Below are 21,323 nucleotides of genomic sequence, written 5' to 3'. Positions count from 1 at the left end.
TAGTTCCCTTCTCACTCTACCCAGCAAATCCCCGCTGGTCATTCAAGGCCCATCTCACCTCCTGACAGCTCTAGACAGTTGTTCCTTCCTCTCTACTGCCATAATAGTTTTCTCTTCTCTCTTATAGCACATACTACGTTATCTTCTTGGTGTCTATTTAAGTGTCTATCTCCCCAAATGACTATCTTTCTAAAGGAAGCAACTATAACTTAATCTCCTTTATATCCCCCAGCCCAGCTAACACCCAAAAGATATTTCATAAATATTTGTTGAATAAAGAAATAAGAGAGGAGGTAAAGGGAAGAGGGGGTTCCAGTTTCCCTACAGGGAGCTCTGGCACTGATATAAATAATGATTCTTGATAAGATTATGAATACCTAACTTTTTCCTAACATCGGCTCAGTTAATTATATAGTTTACAAAGTGAATCCCAAGCATCCACATGGTCCTCCCCATGAAGTGGAGAGGGCAGAGTCATTAGTTTTACTTTACAAATGAGGAAACCAAGGCTCAAAGAGATGAAACGACTTGCCCAAAGATGCACTACAAATTAGTGACAGCCAATGTTGAATCCAGGTTTCTGACTCTAAGTCCAGTGCTTTTTCCCTGGAAGAGGAGAAAAGAGAAGTCAGCGCCCTAGTGATTCCATCTTAGGCTGTTACTCTGAAGCCTGCTAAACCTCCTCTTCGGCTGGCTTTACAATGCTCTCTAGATTTTTCCTACTAGGGACCTACCTTAGGGTTACATTTTATAAGCATCCAACCTCTTCCTTCTTTATCATCAATTACCTACAGCCACTCACATCTACCACCTTTGGTAGCTGGCTCATGGCCACTACCACTTGAGCCTTACATTCTCATTAGCAGTTCAATGAGCATTTGGCATTAGGAGTAAGGATATGAATAAGACAGATCTTATTCTTAGATGCTCAGTCCAGTCTGCTTCCTTTCACTCTTTGAATGTACTATTTCCTCCTTCTGGAATATACCCTCTCTCAAATCTTCTAACTTTGAGCAGTTTATTGCTCTTTCCTCAATGTTTCCATAACACTTGGTTCTCATCACTGCCATAATTTATCACGTAACCAAAATGATTTGCTTATGTCTGTCTCCCTCCTAGACTGTGAGCTGTTCAATTCAATGGTGTGGATGCACTCTTCCATCTCTGATTTCCCTGACACTGCCAATCCCTCTCCCTCTCCTTGAAACGTTTCTCCCCCTTCCTGTATACTCCATAACCCTGATTCCTCAATTGTTTTGACCACTCTTTAAACTGAACATGTCTCAACAGGGGGCCCTCAGGCTTTTGCTCTTTCCTACTCCTATCTTTCAGTTTCAGCTATCATATTGACCTGAATGTTTCCAAAATACCTATTCTCCATCCTCCTCTGAACTCATTGCTGTACCCATCTCAGGGATCTTGTGGTCACCTCAAGCTCAGCAAGCCTAAAAGCAAAGCCTTTGTCAATTCCCTCAAGCTGGTTCCTCCTTATGACAACGCCATTTCTGTGAAGACACCACCACCCATCTTTCTGGACTTGCCATTACTCCAAACTCCTTTCCCTCTTCTTCTTTGCCCAATGTGTCTTAAATTTGGCTCTTTTTTTTTCCTCCCACCCTTAAAAACCAAAATTGGGTTCTGAGGTCAGATTGCTTCAGTTCTGCCACTTATGAGTCGTGGTTAAATGAGATATAATACAGTAAAGGGCTTAACCCAGTGCTCGATACATAGTAGACATTCAATAAATGCTAATTATGTTTGTTATCATCATTTCCTTGTATGCAGAAGGTTGCAGTAATCTCCCAACTAATCTCTTTGCCTCCTCTGGTCATTATTCTATATACTGGGAGGGGAACTAATATGGAACATCTATTAAGTGCTAAGCACTTCAACCTTACAGCAACCTTATGCAGTAATATCAGCATCATTTTATAAAAATGAACAGAGCCAAGAGATTTGAACATAGATCTGACTCTAAAGCCTGTTCCCTTTCCACACCTCCAAATTACCAGGTAACCATAAAACATCATTTTCCACACACCATCTTGCTCAAAAAAACCTTCAATCACAACCACTCCCATTTCCCTTCAGAACATAACCCAAATTCATTTTCCTAGGGTTTACAGTCTTAGACTATTTCCCTACATCCCAGCACTTTCCTATGGGAACACTGTGCTTCAGAGAAACAGATCTACTGCCCCAGCCATGTCTTGTACACATATACACCCTCATCTTCCTACCTGACATCATGCCCTCTCCATTCCCCTTCCCTTGTCTAAATCTGGCCTTTCCTTCAAGGCTTAGCTAGAGTTGCCGCCACCCAACCCCTACTGCCTGTCCTGACTTCTCCAGTCCCCCATCAAGCCTCCTCTGATCCCTGGAGCACCTGCCTGTATGCTTTTTGACACTTGGTGTTTCTTTGTACTTATGTTTTCTCACCAAGCTGTAAACATCTACACTTCAGGGAATCAGCCTCTTTTTTTTTTTCTTTTTTTTCTTTTTTTGTATCCCAAGTAGCCCAGAGCCCTACATATATATAGAAAGTGTTCAATAAATATGGGTTGTTTTGGATGAAAGATGATCTTCCCAACTGGTTGATGTCTCTCCCTCTGGGGGTAAGAGAACGAGCTTCACCTTAATTTTACCTGTTGTCTCCAGGGCTACCCCCCTGGAATGCTCCTTGGGTTTATTCTTTAGTTTCTCACCCTCCCTGCCCTCCCTTCTCCACTGCCACCCTCTCAGACTCTCTCCTCCAGGACTATTTCTTCAGCTCATTCCCTCCAACCTCACCATTACCCCAGGGCAGGTCCTCATTCCCCTCCCCCAGGCCCAGACCCCCTCCTGCAGTGTCCCGCCTCAGACCCTCTACCCCAGGACTATGCCTTTGGCTTCGGACCCCCAACCCCGGATATCCTCTCCCAGAGCCGCGGCGTGGTTCTATTTCTAGGATTATTTATTTAGCTTCTTCCCCCTCCCCCTGGGCTGCCACTCAGGCCCCCCTCCTCCAGTTCCACCCTTTTGGACCCTGCCTCCAGAGCGGGTCTTTTGGCCTCTGCGACTCCCACCCCAGAGTCGTTCCTCGGCCAGTGTCTCCGGGCTGGGCCGGAGCCGCCGGCTCCGCGGGTCCCGCCTGGGTGCTGCCCCCGCGCCCCTGGCCGTCCCCCGCCAGGGCGCGGCGCGCGGAGGCGGGGGCGCGCTGGCTGCCGAGGCGGCGGCGGCGGCGGCGGCGGCGAAGACAGGCGGGCCGGGCGCGTGTCCGCGGCGCGGTGACTCGGCGGCTCCGCAGCGGCTGCAGCGGGAGGACCCGGCCGGAGCCGCCGCCGCCGCCGCCGCCGCCGCCATCGCAGCCGGGCGGCCGGGCCCCGCCGCCGGGATGCCGAAGAGCCGGGGCGGCCGCGCCGCGCCGGGGCTGTCGCCGCCGCCGCCAGGCCTGGCCCCGCGCTGGAGCCTCTGGCGGGCCCCGGAGCGGCTGCTGCTGCTGCTGCCCGCGCTCTGCTGCCTCCCGGGCGCCGCGCGGGCGGCGGCGGCGGCGGCGGCGGCGGGGGCCGGGGACCGGGCGGCGCGGGCGGCCGAGGCGGAGGCGCCCTTCGCCGGGCAGGTGGGGCTGGCGCGCCGGGCCGGGGCGGGGGCTCGGGACCTCCGGGCAGGGCGGGGGGCGGCGCCGGGGCCGGGCCTGGGCCGGGCCGCGCCGGCCGCCCGGGGCGCAGAGGTGGAGTGCCGGGGGTCCGCGCCGGGACCTAGCGGCCCAGGGCGGGGGCTGGGAAGGGCCGCGCCAGGCCCGCGGGGGCCCGGAGCCGCTTCAGCACCGCGGACAGGGGCAGCGGGCGGGGGCGGAGCGGGAGGGTCGGAACTGTGGCGGTGTGGCGTGTGGCCTGCCTGACTATGTGTGAGGGAAGCCGTACAACGCCTGGGAGTAAATAGTAAGCGCAGCCAGTCTGTTGTGGTTTGGGAGAAGGACCCGAGGATGTTCAAGCTGGAGACGAGAGGACAGGGCGGGGGGGAGCGGGGGGCAGGGAGGGCGGCAGGGGACGGGCGAAGGACTCGATCACTGTCTTCGTATCTGAAGGGCTGTCACGTGGAGGAAGGACGGCCTTGCTCTGCGTGGCCCCGCAGGACAGAACTAGGGCCAACGGGGGTGGGGGTAAGGGTCGCAAGAAGGCGAATTTCGCTCAACATGAGAAGAAGTTTGTAACAATCGGAGCTGCTCATCGCAGACATGTGCAAGCAAAAGCTCCAGGAGGGGACTGGATGCATGCATGCATAATACCTGCCTGGATACAAGCATAATAATAACAATAATGCCAGCTAGCATCGACTGAGCACTCACTATGTGCCAGGCCTGGTGCTGAGTTTTATGTGGATTATCGCGTTTAATCCTCGTAACTACGCTACGAGATATTTGTAATTATTTTCCTCATTTTACAGATGAGGATACAGACTCACAGAACTAAGTAACTTGCCCAAGATCACACAGCTAGTGAGTAATGGAGTTGGGATTCTAACCTAGGCAGGCTGACTGTAGTCTCCGCATATTTAACCATGATATTATCCTATGTCACACAAGGGGGGCGGGGGGCAGTTAGACTAGGTAATATCTCTGGTCTCTTGCAACCCACAGGTCTGCAATTCTGATAAGTGATGTTGAGACAGTGTTTTTTTTGCTGAGGAATATCAGAGTGATTGCCTCACTTATTGTAAGAGATGGAGTGTGTTTGTTGAAGCAATCTATTTGTTCAGAAGAATCTGTCAGAACAGGAATTCTTAACTGGGCATGGGACTCAGGGAGTCTGAAATCTTGTGTAAAATTGTGTTTGTATGTGCAAATGGGTTTTTCTTGGAGAGGATCCCTCGATTTCTTCAGACTCTCAGAGGGGTACATGATCCCCCCCAAATTAGGGTGTGTAGAAAGTCTCTAGTCCTGCTGGTAGTTTTCTTCCAAATGCCTTATAATTGCTGTTGACTTTTAGTGAAAACTTTCCCTAGCTTGTTTGTGTTTTCAGCTTTATTTCCTCTCAGAGTAATGCATTTCATGAGTTTATACCCTATAAAAAGTAGGATTCCTTTAGTCTTCCTGAATGCACAGGGTGAGGCTGAAAGACCCTAGCCTGGGATTTAGGAGGCCTGGGCTTCTAATCCTACCTTGGCTCCTGGTGGCTTCTGTGACCTTGAGCCATTTCCTTGCCCTCTCTAAGCCTGAATTTTACCGTCTCTAATACAAAGAGATAGGGCTAAATGATCTCAACTCTGAAACCCTTGTATTCCTATGATATTTCAAGCATTAAGAGGAGGCTTTTTGTTTGAATATGTTAGGATTGGGAGAGAAGGTAAAGCTACCCACTCCTTATCTTTATCAGTTTTATAGGCTTTGATTATTCCACCTCTCTCAGCCTTTGTCTTTTCATACTTGTTTCCCCCTTATAATAGGCCACCTCTAGAATAGTCACATTCATCCTCGTGAATCATTTTAATTATCCTTTTCTAGATATCGTTGGCTCCTAACTTTCAATGGATGTCAACCTGACCATTCTCCCCAGATATGGGACCTTGTCATCTTACACAAAGGAGGATGATTTCCTCTTTGATTTTTAGGTCCCTTCCTGCTTCTGCCTATCTTTTTGTCAGCCTTCCTGATCCCAACACATTAGGACACTGCCTTTAGGAAACAATCCGCAGTAGATCCCCGATCCCTTTCCTGGGTCAAAACTGATAGCCTGGAGCACAGCACCCTATCTGTGTATTATCCTTACCGGAGTACATTGTTACCTTACACTTCCCACGTTGACATTTAGCTTCCATTTTGTGTCCCACTCAGTACCTTCCTTCAGCTCTCTCTCTCTCTCTCCCCCTCCCTCTCTCTCTCTCTCTCTCCTTTGGCAGAGCATGTCCCTACCTGAAAGGGCTTAGTATGATCTGCGGTCCTGAAATTTTCACTTTGCTCTACGTCTTCTGGATCACTGATAAAAAATTGAAATCAGACGGATCCCAGCATGGTCTCTTGGGGACCCCTGCATTCTTAATCTCCTTTCATTTAGAGACGTGACCAGCTCCATCTATTTATTTATTTCCACCTATTAATTTATTGCCTTCTATTGTTTATTTCCTTCTACCATTTTCTCTCTGAGTTCTCAGGCCCTCATCACCCTCAGTTCCATGGTATCTCCATTTTCCATTTCTAATATATTGTCCAAAACTTTCTGAAAGATAATTATATCCACTCCTTCTGTGGACAATTTGCACACTATTATCCCCTCATTGAATCCTAATGGATCACGTGATTGAAACCTTATAGAAATATTGATGCTTTTCAGCGAGAAGATAATGTTGCTTAGTCCTCTCTCTGTCTTTTAAGGCCTCTACAGTCTGACTCCACCCTACCGCCTCACTAGAAGCTGCCTTTCCCCCTGCTCATCCATACACATCCTTACTCCAGACAAGCTTGTCTCTCCTTTATCCTAAGATAAGCTCCCCATGTTTCCCTGGACATTTACACATGCTGTACCTCCCCCCATCCATCTGCCTCCTTTCTTAAAGTTCCAGCTCAAGCCCTGCCTCTCTAGGAAACTCTCCCTGACTTCTCTAGGCATTTATTTCTCTCTTCTCAGAAGAGCACTTTGAGGCAGCTCCAGCCAGCTTGTCATTTAATTTTTTTTTTAATACTTAAACATTATTTTCAGGAAAAGGGTTGTGGTTCTTAGGCAGGGCCTTCCCCAGCCAAAGTGCTTTATGGTTTTAGATCCAGCACAGTCCTCAACTCTCAATGTTCGTTGTTAATTACTCAGAAAGCATCCAATGATTCTCCTCTTCATCCTTTAGGCCAACAAGTTACATGCATCTGAAATAGACACTCATGGGCATGTGGTCTCAAGGTGCCTTCTAAAACCCTTCTTAGGGATAAAACTCATTGCCTGCCTGTCCTTCCTTCAATGAAAATAGAGGATATTCTGCTTGTCAGTGGTTCCACAATGACACCCTTGAGTTCTTTCATATAGGCTGTCATCAAGTGGTAGTGATATACAATAGAGAGGAATTGAGAGGTACGGTTTAGGGTACAGTTTAGGGTACGACAACGGGTTAGGGTGAGGGTACATGTTAGGGTACGGGTTAGTGTTAATGTATGGGTTAGAACTAGGGTACGGGTGACCTTAGAGATCCCTAAGTAAGCGCACTTAACAGATACTTAACAGATACTTTGTAAATTGCCATAAGTGAGTTGCCCAAGGTCACTAAGCCTGACAGTAGGTGATTCAGAACTAGAACTTTTCCCTGGTTTCCTGACTTCTTGGTTGAAAGCGTTTTCACTGTCTTTGGCTTTGATTTCATATTTCTGATCTTTTATTACCAAAAGACAAAGCCCCCCCCAAAATTTGTTCAATCTCTTTTCTCCTTTGCTTTCTTGAGTCTTTCTTTTGTATTTTGCACATTGAGGGGTCCCACTGATTCTCTAATTGGCTTCCTGTGTTTGGTTTATTTAAAGCATCTCTTTCTCTTATTATTAGCTGAGTAGAATGCCCCATAAATAGATTTTTGGCCCTCCTAACTTCCAATTGATTCTGAGGAAGGTCAGTATAGGCAGAAAGAGACAAGGCAATCAGCACAGGCCACATGAGTGACAGAGTGTGACTCCAGGACCCAGGGCTTAATGGATTCCTGCTCTGTAGACTGGTTTTGAGGGGTCTGCTCTGGGCAGATGGAGAAAGTTCCTCAGTTTGCACCTGTAGTCAAGGAAAGTTAGAGCCCTAAATGAGTTTAGGGGTGGGGTAGGCCTATTAAGAAGCACTAACAGACTCCCAAGCCAAAACTGTATTTCAATGTGATCATGGCCTCCAATATGTCTTCATTCTTGTCTGAAAAAAAATTCTCACTCTTAGGAAGTTCTTCCTTTTACCTAACCTGAGTCTACTCTGCTGCATTTTTAAATCATTTTCTCTTATTACTACTATGGTTTTTCCTATCACATTAATAGCCTCATATCTGTAAAGCACTTTGCATTTTCCAGATGCTTTCATGTGCCTGGCCCCACTTGATCCTAGCAACAACACCATGAGGTGGACTAGGAAGATATTGTCCTCATTTTACAGAGGAGGAAACGGAGACTCAGAGAGATGATGTGGCTTGTCCACACATTGTCCAGAGACCCATATGGAGCTAATAAACAGTAAAGCAAGGACCAGAAGCTGGGTTTTCTGTCCTAGATCTGAGGTTTTCCCTATATATGAAACTGTCCTATTCTGGATTATTGTAATAGCCTTTTAGCTAATCTCCTCCACTTTCAGGTATATCCCACGCCAGTCATTGAAAGAGGTAGTTTTAGAGCAAATAAATGTAAATTATAGTTGTACCAGAGAGATTAATCTTAGAGATTAAACCTAGCCTTATGATATGGTATAGTTTAGACTCAAAATCAGAGGAAGCAATTCTTAATAGACTGCAGCCAATGACTCCTCAGGACCTAGCACAGTGCCTGGCACATTCTAGATACTTGATAAATATTTTAAAATCGATTGTATTATCTGTGTCCCCCACCAACTTCCTTCATAGTGCTTGGCACGCAAAAGTCCGTACCTGTTTTGAAGAAAAATCAATGTATGCTAGAGGTTTAAAGGTCTGGGGAAGCACCAAAGGGGGAGGAGGTGGGGTTGGGGAAGTTAGGGAATGTTCTAGGAAGAAGGTTAGTATCGAAGATGAACCTTTGAGGGAGGAAACGGACAAAGAACGGTGAGTGGGGCAGCCCAGAGGGAAGGAAAACATGAACCAAGGATCCACACACGTGCAGGGCGTATTTAGGAAATGGTAGAGGATTTGATGTGCCTGAGGCCTTGAGTTATTGCTATTTCCAGTAAGAGTGTTTGAGAAGAGGCTGGAAAGGGAGGCTGAGAGCAGACTGTGAAATTGGCTTTTGTCCAAAGACTGAGAGGAATCATGAAAGGTTTCTGAGCAGAGAAGTGACCTGTTCAGATTCTCAGAGCCGTGTTGAGGGGACGGAGGCACTGAGGCCTGTTCTGAGTTATTCTGGGAGCTGGCTGATGCCCTGGGCGCTTTTAGCTTTCTTCACACAACTCAGGTCTGTATACCTGTTCTAGTGTGTGGATAAAAGTTGTGCACCCCAGCTCTGGCCCTCCCCAGCTGAGCAATTCTGGAACAAATCATTTGGTTTCACTGGCCCTCAGGATCAATTTCGTTCAAGTCCTTCCCTGGTTTTTCTTCATCATTACTCCATGCATTCATTTTCAAGGGCAACTTGGAACTAGGCTTTGATGATCTATAGGATAACAGCAAAGCCACATTTATAAAAGATAATATTTTCTCAAAAATCAGACACGTTCTTATAGCAAAGTAGGTAGAGAAAAGCAAGGCATAATTATTAGCAACTCTGTTAGCAATAATTTTTTACATTTATTTATTTATTTTGCTACGCCGGGTCTTAGTTGCAGCATGTGGGATCTTTAGTTGTGGCACGTGGGATGTTTGTTGCAGCACGCAGACTCTCGGTTGCGGCATGCATGCAGGAATTAGTTCCCCAATGAGGGATCGAACCTGGACCCCCTGCACTGGGAGCGCAGTCTTACCCACTGGACCACCAGGGAAGTCCCAGCAATAATAATTTTAAAACTCCCTTCTGTACCACAAACGCTCACATGCATACCATTCTCTGTGCCCCAAAAGCACTGGGCCAGAAAGAGCCATCAGCTCTTCAGCTGGTCTTCCTCTCACCTGCCTCAGGAGAATCAGCCGCCAGCCCAGCACTTCCACCTCCTGAACAGATCTTCCCTGTGGCCGCTTCTCTTCACCACTGTTGCCTCTACTTTAGTCTAAACTTCCATCCTGTCTCACCTGGATTCCAGAAACTTCCCACCTGATCCGCCTCTCTTGCCTGCCTCTAATCCTTCTTCCCACGGCAGCCAGAGTGACCTTTTAAAAATAAATCTAGGTGCTCTGTGACGACCTAGATGGGTGGGGTGGAGGGCGTGGGTGGGAGGGAGGTGCCAGAGGGAGGGGATGTGTGTATGCGTATGGCTGATTCACTTCACTGTGTGGCAGAAACTAACACAACATTGTAAGGCAATTTTACTCCAGTAAAAAATAAATAAATAAATAAATTTAAATAAATAAATAAATCTACGCAGGGGCCAGTTGTATCTGAAGCAAATATGGCAAAAGTCAAGATTTAACAAAGCCGGTTGGTGATTATCCAAGGTTTTTTTGTTGTTGTTGTTGTTGTTTTTATTTTTGGCTGTGTTGGGTCTTCGTTTCTGTGGAAGGGCTTTCTCTTGTGGCAAGCGGGGGCCACTCGTCATCGCGGTGCGCGGGCCTCTCACTATCGCGGCCTCTCTTGTTGTGGAGCACAGGCTCCAGATGCGCAGGCTCAGTAGTTGTGGCTCACGGGCTTAGTTGCTCCACGGCATGTGGGATCTTCCCAGACCAGGGCTCGAACCCATGTCCCCTGCATTGGCAGGCAGATTCTCAACCACTGCGCCACCAGGGAAGCCCCTATCCAAGGGTTTTTTAAAAATTATTTTTATGCCTTTCTGAATGCTTATAATATTTAATTTTTTTTAATTTTTAAACAAAAAAATCTGGTATGTGACTCCCACTCTCACCTTGCTTAAAATGGCTTTTAAGGTAAAGGCTAAACTAATATTACAATACTATGGCCACTTCTCAATTTTTATTATGGAAAAATTTCAAACACACACAAAAGTAGAACAAATAGTGTCACAAGCCCCTCGTACCCAGCAACCCCCCAGGCTGCTTAATCAGGCCTCTGAGCCCCTGCATCACCGAGTCCTCCCCACTTCTCTGCTCCCTTTTATACCAGCTTCTCAGTCAACTCCAGCTGCCCTGGCCTTCTTTGTCTTTTCTTAATAAGTAGGCTCCTTCCCATCTCAGGAATTCAATAAGCTATTCTTTTCCTGGGACACTCATTATCTGACCTTCACCTTCACCTCTTCTGCTCATACACAGGTCTCAGCTGAGATGTCACATCCTCTGGGAGGCCATCCCTGACGTCACAGCCTAGATCTCCTGTCACACACTTTCTTTCCCAGCACCTTCTCCTATTCCTTTGCTTATCACCGTTGGAATGAAACATTTTGTCTTTCCATGTTTCCCTCCCCCTCCAGGCTGTAAGCTCCATGAGGAAGAGCTCAGTAGGAGAGACAGGCATGGAAACCACTATTGATAATGTACTATGAAAGATGCTGTAAGTAAGGGGTGCATATGGGAGCACAGAGGAAGTCCATTTAACCTTGAGATAGTCCTCCCAGGTGAGGTGACATTCAAGTTGCATTTCAGAGGAAATTTATCTATTAGTTCATCAGGGAGAGGCCAGTATCCACATGGGAAAGGCCTTCTAGGGAGAGGGAATGAAAAAAGGCAGAGAGGAAGGAACTTGCAGGCTGTTTTCAGGCAACAGAAGCAGATCAGTAGCTAGAGGAGGGGGCACTTAGGGTAGGGAATAGAAGGGTGGGGCATACACGTCGGAGGGAAAGACTAGAAAGGTGCATTGGCGTCAGACCGTGAGGCTTGCCGAGCGCTATGCTGAGGAGCTTAGACTCTAAGACTGGCCGTGAGGATCAGCTCCACGCTCAATCCAATTAAGCTAAAGTAATAGAACTTTATATAATTACTGAGAGGTTATCTACTTCAGCCATCTGCCTATTTCAGTTGAGAAACTAAGGCCTGACCATGGTCTCTGTCTTCCTTCTTCCCTCTTCTAAAACTCATCAATAAGTTAAGCCCCATCGGACAGAAAATGATGGCAGATTTGCAGGAAGGCACTGGAAAGGGCAAGGAAGACTAAGGCGCCTCGCTTCTCAGAGAGTGAATGTGCTCATGGCTACCCTCCTGGCCATGGGAGGAAGCCTCCCCAGAATTGGGAAACTCAGACATCCCAGTGTTTGGCTGATCCAAAACCCCAAATGTACCACCTCCCTGGGCATGGTGATTGTCTGGCTTGTGGTGGCCTCCTGGGAGTGGGCCAAGGACACTGTGCAGAGCGCCAGGGAATTCCCGCTGGTGCACTTTCCACCCACTCGAGAGATGGTGGCAGCCAAGAGGCAATGCCGTGCCATTAAGGTGTTTGTCAAGAAGCTAAGTTGGGATTTGTGGGCGATCCTGAGGGCCCTTTTTAGACTGGCTGTGAGTGGGAAAAGACGAAAAATTTAAAAAGACACAGCCTTTGGAGGCAAACCAGAGCTAGCGTGGAGGGTGTAGCACGGCAGAGAGAACCCTCCCTGGGAGGCAGGGACACTAGCCTCCGTTTTCAGCTCCTCCACTAACTTGCTCTGTGACTTTGGATAAGTCATTTCTCCCTGAGTTTTATTTTTCTCTTCCGCAAAATAAGCGTGTTAAATTAGATGATCCCTAAGTATTTGTTGATGAGTGCATTTTCTAGGTACCTCCATGGTTAGGCCTTCACGTTTGAAGTTTTAAAAAATTAGTTATAACTCAGGTGGGTTCAGCAGCAAGGCTGAGACCTCAGTTCGGTGGGTGGAGGAGGAAGTGGGGTGTTGGTGGGACAGGAGTTGGAGGGAACTGCCACAGTGATAAGGCTGATTTCTGAGGAGTCACCAAAGGACACAGTGATTTGGTCCAGCAGTAATGACCAAAGGTGGTGGTCCATGTACTGCTGAAGAGTGTGGGAGAAAAATACAGACAATAACATTGTGAGAATGCTTACTATGTGCCAGGATCTGCTAAATGCTTTACATTCATCCGTTAGCTTCTTACTGCTACTGAAACAAATTACCACAAGCTTTGGGGCCTATAACAATACAAATTTATTTTCTTACAGTTCTGAAATTTATTAGTTCTTATTTAATATTATCTTACAGTCTGAAGTTTGAAATGGGACTAAAGGGACTAAAATCAAGGTGTCAGCAGGGCTGCATTATTTCTTGAGGCTGCAGGGGAGAATTCGTACCTTGCCTTTTCCAGCTTCTAGAGGCCGCCCGCATTCCTTGGCTTGTGGCACCCTTTCGACAATGGCATTACTCTGACATCTGCTTCTGTCTTGACGTCTCCATCTCTGACTCTGATGTCCTGCCTCCCTCTTATAAGGACCGTTGTGATTACACTGAGACCACCTGGATGAGCCAGGCTAATCTCCCCACCTGAAGATCCTTAACTTAATCATACCTGTAAAGTCTCCTTTGCCATGTAAGGCAACATAGCAGGTTTCAGGAATTAGGATGTGGACATCTTTGAAGGGCCATAATTTCAGCTAGTACTGAATCTTACTGAATCATCATCTTACTGAATCCTCCTAACAACCCTTCTTTTAATATCCTCTATGTAACGGATGAATAAAAATGATGGCTTAAAGAAGTTAGGTCATTTGCCCAAGGACACTCAGCTGGAAGGAGCAGAGTTAAGTAATATTTGGCATGTGGTGGCATCTGGGTCCCAAGTGACCTGTCTTTTCAGATACAACCTCACTCAGCTCCCAGGTGTGTAGGGACTAGAGTCTCACTCTCTGGAGGACACTGAGAACCAGGCAGGGAACCTGAGGTCCTGAGAAACAGATTAGTGTCCTTACAATCTCAGTTTAGGACCTGAGTGCCAGCCAGGGAAACTGAGGCCAAAACCCACTTGTAAGGGCTGGCTTAGGAGACAGGCAGGTGAAGGACCCAGGGATGAGAGCAGAGCCGAGGCACAGAGGGCAGGGGCTGGCTTTTGAGCCAACTTTAATAGAAGGCTTTCCTAAATGGCAACATGCTTCCTGTCCTAGCAAATCAGAGGTGATACCGAACACAACATGCCCATTCTTCGTGGCACAGGGTCATCAACTCCCAGCTGTCCTTACTGCGGTGGTTCTCAAACTTTAGTAGGCAACAGAATCACTTTAGGTGCTCTCTTTTTAAAAACGCAGATTCCGGGCTTCCCTGGTGGCGCAGTGGTTGAGAGTCCGCCTGCTGAAGCAGGGGACACCGGTTCGTGCCCTAGTTCAGGAAGATCCCACATGCCGCGGAGTGGCTGGCCCGTGAGCCATGGCCGCTGAGCCTGCGCATCCGGAGCCTGTGCTCTGCAACGGGAGAGGCCACAACAGTGAGAGGCCCGTGTACCGCAAAAAAAAAAAAAAAAAAAAAAAAAAAAAAAACCCAAAATGCAGATTCCCAGTTCCCAACCTCAGAGGGTCTGATTTTGTAGGTCTAAATTCACGTTTGGGAATACGTACTTTTAACAAGTTCATTGGATGAGGTGATGCTGACAGCCCATGATGCACAAGGACTGCCCAGTGAGAAACACAGCCTCAGTGTTTGGGGCTGCAGTGCAGTGAGGGCTTTAGAGTTGTTTGTCACCTATCAGGAAAATAACAGCCATTATTATTGCTATCTTTTACTGAGCCCTCAATACCACGTATTATGTTATTTAATCTTTACAACCACTCCACGGGGCACATGCTAAGGACATCATGCAGATGGAGCTTGATGTGAGCAGTAGCCAGGCTGAATAATTTGCTGAGGGTTGTGTAACAAGTAAATGGGAGAGTTAGGATTTGAGCCCAGCACGGTGTGTCTCCAGAGCGTGTACTCTTATCCATACCCTAAATGTCCTCTCAAGCTGCCTCGCTCCTCACTGCTCTCCACACCTCACTACCGTTCATGTCTACCTGCTCAGATAAGGAAACCAGCTCTCTTTCTGAGCCCCATCCTAGGAGGCTATCGACTGAATGCCTAGTGCTTTCCCTAAATGCCTAGTGCAGAATTTAGGGTTGAAAGGACCCTTAGAGAATATTCAAGGCAGCCCTATATGGGAATCCCTTTATAATAGTTGTTCTCAACATAGGATAATTTTGCCCACCGTCGAGGGAACTCTTTGGCCAATGGAGACATTTCTGGTTGTCACAGCTGAGGGGGTGGTGCTGTTGGCATCTTGTTGTAGAAGCCAGGGATGCTGCTAAATGTCCTACGATGCACCGGACAGCCCTGCTACAACAGAATTATCTGGCCCAAAATACCAGTAGTGCCGGGATTGAGAAACTCTGTTCTATAGCAAATTTTGACCAGCAATGACTCATCCTCTCCCTGAGCACTTCAACTTGTTTTATTCAATAAAGAGGTATCTATGCTGGCCCTGTGCTAGGTGTGGGGATACAATAGTGAAGAAGACAAGACTATGGGCCCCGCCCTCGGGCATTGTGTAGTCAAGCAGAGGAGACAAGCAATACCACTGCAATGCTGTGTGATAAGAATTGTGATAAGGAGAAGGATGGGTACTGACCAGGGATGTAGAAGGAACTCCTGAGTTAAGGGGTCAAGGAAGGCTTCCCCAGAGAAAGAGAGAGGAGCGTGATCTAGACAGAAGGAACTATGTATGTCAGGGTCTGGAAGAATTAGAACACAGAGTGCTAGGTGGGGAGTGGTAAAGGAGGCTGCAGAGGTAGTCAGGGACCATATCATAAAGCCTCTTGGTTTTTTTAAAACCACTTTATTGAGGTATAATTGACATACAAAAAGCTGCACATATTTACTGCGTACAACGTAATGAGTTTGGAGCTAAGTCTACACCTGTGAAACCATCACCACAATCTATATCATAAACAAATCCATCCCCACCAAAAGTTTCCTCCTGCCCTCTTTATTTCTATCATCATCATCATCACCACCACCGTCATCATCACCTTGTGCTAAGAACTTAATGCCTGCCCTTTTAGCAAATGTTTTAAGTGTATAATACAGTATTGTTGACTATGGGCACTATGCCATACAGTAGCTCTCCAGGACTTATTAATCTCGTGTAACTGAAATTTTGTACCCTTTGACTAATACCTCCGGTTTCCCCCTCCCTCAAATGCTCTTGACGGGAAGACTTTGAAGCTGCCTCAGGGTATTTACACTTTCTGTTCCCTCTTCCTGGAACTCTCTCGCCTCCTTCAGGTCTCTTGCTCAGATATGACTTCCTCAGAGACATCCCCTGACCATTCTCAATAAAAAAGTTGTCCCATCACTCTCCATCTCCTTACCCTACTTTATTTTTCATAGCACTTATTGCAAAATGGCTCATCCATTAGACTGTAACTAGAAAGTAAGGAGAGTGTTTTTGTTCGATGTTCTATCCCAGAGCCTAGCCCACAGTGCCTGGACATCGTAGTAGGTCCTCCATAAATACTTATTGAATGAATAGACAGAAACAGATTCGATGTTTAGGAGGTAGAGCCTATAGCTCTTTGGTAAAAGACAATGTGGACCAAGGAGAGTGGGGAGACGTGTGTCATATGAAGCTCCTGGTTTGATAACTGGGTGGGGGGTGGTGCCGAAGCCTGGCGTAGGAATCACAGCAGAAGGGTATTGAGCTCACGGTGATCTGAGATAAGGTACAGAAAGGAGTGTGAGCTATAGAAAGTCCTGCGAGGGGAAAGGGATGCCTGTCCAGTGGTCTGACAGTGTGAAATGCCTGGTTTCAGAGACAACTGGGTTTGAATCCTGCTACTTACTAGCTTTGTGGCTCTGGATGATTATTTAAACTTTCTGAACCTCAGTTTCTTCAACTGCAAACTGGGGATCATAATTCCTACCTTGTGGGGTCGTTGCAGTCTAGACTGCCTGGCACAGTGCCAGGTATATAGTAGGAGTTCTAATAATAGTAGCTATATCCTTGTTACTATAATTAGAACATCTCTGTTAAAAAGCTGTTTATTTGAGTGAGTCAAGATCTATGTCCTGTGATCTCCTGTGCTGGTCTTAGCCTGGCCGTCTGCCAGTCTCCTTCATCCACAGCCATTTGGCTTTTTGAAGACAGTCACGTCCCCTGCAGTCCTCCCTTCTCCAGCCTAAACATCCCTCATCTTTCCTTGTGGGCTATGGTTCCTATGAATGACTCCCTCACTCTCCTGGCCACTCTCCCTTAGTCACGCTCTAGCTTGTTGCTGTCCCTCTAGCACTGGACTTGGACTTCCCATGCATGTTGAGGTCGATGCCTTGTTCCTGTTACTCACATTGTCACCCTAGATTATGACCTCAGCTGCCCAAACTCTTTGATCAAGATCTTTGATTCTTTCTTTCTCATTCCAGCCCATGCTTCCAAATTTAACACCTTCCTGCCTGTCCCTTCTTTGTAGACTTGCCTCTGGCCTTTCTGACATTACCTTCAGACCCACTGGATTCCTGACCAAACACCAGATCCTAATCATTCCCCTGCTCCTTCTCCAGGCCTCTACAGTATGGTTTGGGTTCACATCCAACCAGATGCAATGCTCCTGAACAGCCCCAGGAGACGCTGTTTTGACCGATCCCTCTCTGTTTTCCAAGAGCAAACGGCAGCACACCAGTTGATCTGCTACTTGCCGCCTCCATTGACACTTCTAATCTCACCACCGCCTCTGCTGTCTGCCGCTCTCTTCCCTCTTCGGGCCACTTTTTTTCTCCTTGTTATTCTCCGCTCTCTCCTTTGCCTGCCACTGCAGCTAAACATCTCAGCTTCGGCTTCTCGGGAACCAAAATCCCGCCTTCTGGCCAGCGGACCAATCACGCGGTGTTGTTGGTAGTCTCTCCATCTTCGGTTCAGCCCAGCTATTTTGGTCCCTGCTCGCACTCTGAGATCTTTCTCACTTTCCTCTGGGTTTACACCTTTTTCAGCACTTAAAGGGTGACAGACATCTTAGAGTTGGTTAACTGATCTGTAAAGGTTAGAATTCTGACACGGCTGGTGATTGATTAATGGATCCAGGTGTAAAAAGACGAAAGGTAGGTCATTCTGTTTAAAACTGAATGGGGCTTTTTTTTTTTACCTTTAGTGGATTTTATCTTTTTTCAAATGGGACAATGGAGCCTCTTGCCTCATCAGGCAAAGAAGTCAAACCACAAAACACTGAATTTCAGCAAAAATGGTTTTTTCAGTCCCTAATAGATACCAAGGATTGTGTTTGGTACTTTCATGTGTATGACTCATTAAACCTTCCCAAGATGAAATCCCTTCGTTGGTACCCAGACAGTACCTCCTAGACCAACTGTTTGTTCACTCATTCCTTCCTTCCTTCACTCACTCATTCATTCAGTGATTATTTATTATGCCAGACACTGTGCTAAGTACTGTAGCAGATATAAAAATAAATATGACAGTCTCTGCTCCTTGGGAACTCAATCTAGTGGGGAAAACATATCAACCAACAGGTGTGATACACCATGGTAGTTACGTTTAGAGCAATGTTTAGAGAAGTAAGCACTGCAGGAGTAAAGAGGGTGCCCCCTAGCTCTGCCAGGGAGAGTTAAGGAAGGTTTTCCAAAGGAGATGACATTTCAGCTAGATTTTGAAGGATAAGTTTGCTAACATGCATAAAGAGAATGGGCTCTGTTGGCAGCAGGAACAGCCTGGAAGTGTGAAAGGGCAGGGAATGTTCTGGACTGGGGACTACTGGAGTGTAGAAGACTTCCTTCAACATTAGGAGCTTCTGCTCAGAGAAGTCAGAGGATTGCCTGGGTCACAGAGCAGGTGAATGGCAGAGACAGGGTTAAACAGCAGAAGTTGGAACTGTCTGGTCCCTAATGCATAGTCCTTAGCCTCCCACCCTGTAACACACACACATACACACGCACACACACGCACGCACGCACACACACACGCACTCACGCACAGCCCAGGTCCAGTCTCAATGCCCTGTTCCCTGGCTTAGAGCTGTCCTTTGACCAGTTCCTCCCCCTCCCATTTCCCCTCTTAAGGCTCTGCCCCTGAGCTCCCAGTGAACTTGGGAGGGAAGCAGAACCCAGAGAAGGCTGATGCATTCCAATGTTTGGCCCTGAACTAGACATTTGCCTAAGACCTGAGTCCTTAGATCCTAACTCCTGACACTGCTGAGAACTTCGTAATGGATCCTGATTGGCTTTGAGATGCTCCTTGCTTGAGTATCCAAAAAAAGGAGCTGGGTAAACCAGGTTGCCCTTTACAGAGGAAGAGCTACTTTCAATTCCCCAAAGTTTTAGAAGGCTGAAGAGAGTTTATGCCAAAAATTCCCTGTTCCCTATCTCCTACCATACGTAGTAATGAGGGCAGGAGGGAAGAAGATCCTTAAATTCCATACTAGCTTGGAGGTAGGTGCTCAAAAAATACTCGGTCGGTTGACTGGTTTGTCAGAATTATCTGTCGAAAGTTCCCCAGCCATTTCCCAAATGGTGTAATTCATCCTAATTGGATTTCAAGAGAACTGAGTCCACAGATAGGGAGGTATTGGATTTTAGTTTGTACCACACCTCTTTTTGGAAGGGTTTGAGGCAGTTTACAGAGTGAAGCAATGTTTTTAAGTAAGATTTTTTAAGGATGAAACATAACTTGGTGGTTGGAAAGATGAAAAAAGTAATAGCTACTTCCAAGCATCACCGTGTTCAACACTTATGCTATAAATTTGACTGAAAGATTTCTGGCAGAAAGGCCAAAAATGGAAAACCACTGGGTTACCCAGTGTGCATTTTCTGAAACCAGCAAGTATGCAGAATCTCCTGTAGGGAAACCATTTTCCTCAAGCTAAAGCTTGATAGAAAGTGATTGTGTTTGGTCCCAATAAAGCTGAGTGACAGGGCGAAGAGAACAATTCAAGTCAGCTGTCATCTCTCTGAATGCAGTGTTCCCAGTGCCGTGTGAGAGATGTTCATGCCCATAGGTCACCCGAGAGCAGGTAGGCTTGACTGTGACAGATGCACTACCCTCCATAGGACCCACAAGGACTGGCTCTTGGTCCAGGGGGAGGGCAGGATGACTAGATTTCAAAAGGCAGGGAAGGAGTCAAAGGCCATGTTTTCCACGTTGATTTTACAAAAGGTAACAGAGACACCGTCCAAAGGAATAACAAACGAATCACTTTCGAGTAATTATATGTCAGGTACATTTGATCATTTCACCTTAACAGCAATCCTGTGGAGGAAGGTCATTGTTTACATTTTACAAAGAAGGAAACTGAAGCTCAGTTTGTCCAAAGTCACACAGCTGGCAAGTGGTGAAGTCGGGATTCCATCTCAGGACTGTGTGCCTCTTTCCCACTATACCGCTCTGTTTATTCAACCCAACAATTCTTCATTGAAGTTTCTGTAAAGAAAGAACGGAATGTGGCATGCTGGCTGGGAGGGGCTGAGGAATACTGTGCAGGAACTCAATGCTTTGATGACATAACTGACCTGGGAATAGAAACTGGAGCTGGATGAATAGACAGGTACCTTGTCAGTTGCCCTATCATGTCCATTTCCAGATGCTTTAAATGAGCTTTTTGGCTGATCCGAGACCACAGTCAAGTCACAAGTGATTCTCTGTAAGTTGCCCACTTTGTGAACAGATAATTAATGGCAAATCATCTCTCCCCACTCCCCTCCTTTCCAATCCTCTCCACTCATCACCACACTCCTCTCCCGCAAGTTCCAGCCATTTTAAATACCGCTCAGAATGTGCTATGCATCCCAACACCTCCAGGCAATTGCACATGCTGTGCAATCCTTCAAGACTTAGCTCCACCTGGAAGCCTCCCCTGAGTTCCCCCTTGCTCCCGATCTCCACCCCTCCATGTGGATAAGGCCCCCCACCTTCGTTCTCCCATGGAACCCTCTACACACCTGATTATTAGTGCTGTAGTTTCATGGTGGGTTTACTTGTTGGTCTGTGAGCTCCTTATTCATCGTTGTATCCCCAGAGCCATGCACAGTGCCCAGCAGGTAGTCAGTGCCCAGTAATGTTTGTTGAATGGAGACAATGATCAGCTACTTTGTCAGGCACTTCCTGGGCACCGGAAATAGAGAGATGATTAAAACACAGACCCTTCCCTGGAGGAACTCAGAGCTCAGAGTCTGATACATAAAGTAATGATTAGAGCCCAATATTATAAGAGCTATACCATCTGTAACAGGGGATTTAGGGAGCACAGAAGAGGAAGAAAATAACAGGCTGAGGAGTGAGACAAGTCTTTCAGAGGGAGTAATTTATGGACTGAACCTTAAAATAATGAAATATTTTTGCCAAACTTAGAAATATGCCAGGCATAGGGACTTCCCTGATGGCACAGTGGTTAAGAATCCGCCTGCCAATGCAGGGGACAAGGGTGCAAGCCCTGGTCCGGGAAGATCCCACATGCCGCAGAGCAACTAAGCATGTGCGCCACAACTACTGAGCCCGTGCTCTAGAGCCTGAGAGACACAACTACTGAGCCCACATGCCACAACTACTGAAGCCCGCGTGCCTAGAGCCCGTGCTCCACAAGAGAAGCCACTGCAATGAGAAGCATGCGCACTGCAATGAAGAGTAGCCCCCGCTCGCCGCAACTAGAGAAAGCCTGCGTGCAGCAACGAAGACCCAACACAGCCATAAATAAATAAATAAATAAAGCATTTCTAAAAACTAAATAAAATGGT

The 21,323-nt window shown here is 47.0% G+C and overlaps 1 protein-coding gene across 1 annotated transcript in view; it reads left to right on the top strand.

Annotated features, from left to right (window-relative positions):
• Positions 1-3,373: 3,373 nt before the first annotated feature.
• Positions 3,374-21,323, top strand: part of MMP24 (matrix metallopeptidase 24) — a gene marked incomplete at its 5' end in the record, with an annotated part of 43,811 nt that continues 25,861 nt past the window's right edge. The window contains one exon of the mRNA XM_079945738.1: positions 3,374-3,598. Coding sequence (XP_079801864.1) covers positions 3,374-3,598 — 225 coding nt within the window. The remainder of the gene's footprint in view (positions 3,599-21,323) is intronic.

Source organism: Stenella coeruleoalba (genome assembly GCF_951394435.1).
Source record: "Stenella coeruleoalba genome assembly, chromosome: 15".
NCBI classification, from domain to species: Eukaryota; Metazoa; Chordata; class Mammalia; order Artiodactyla; family Delphinidae; genus Stenella; species Stenella coeruleoalba.
This window is presented reverse-complemented; position numbering and strand designations above follow the sequence as displayed.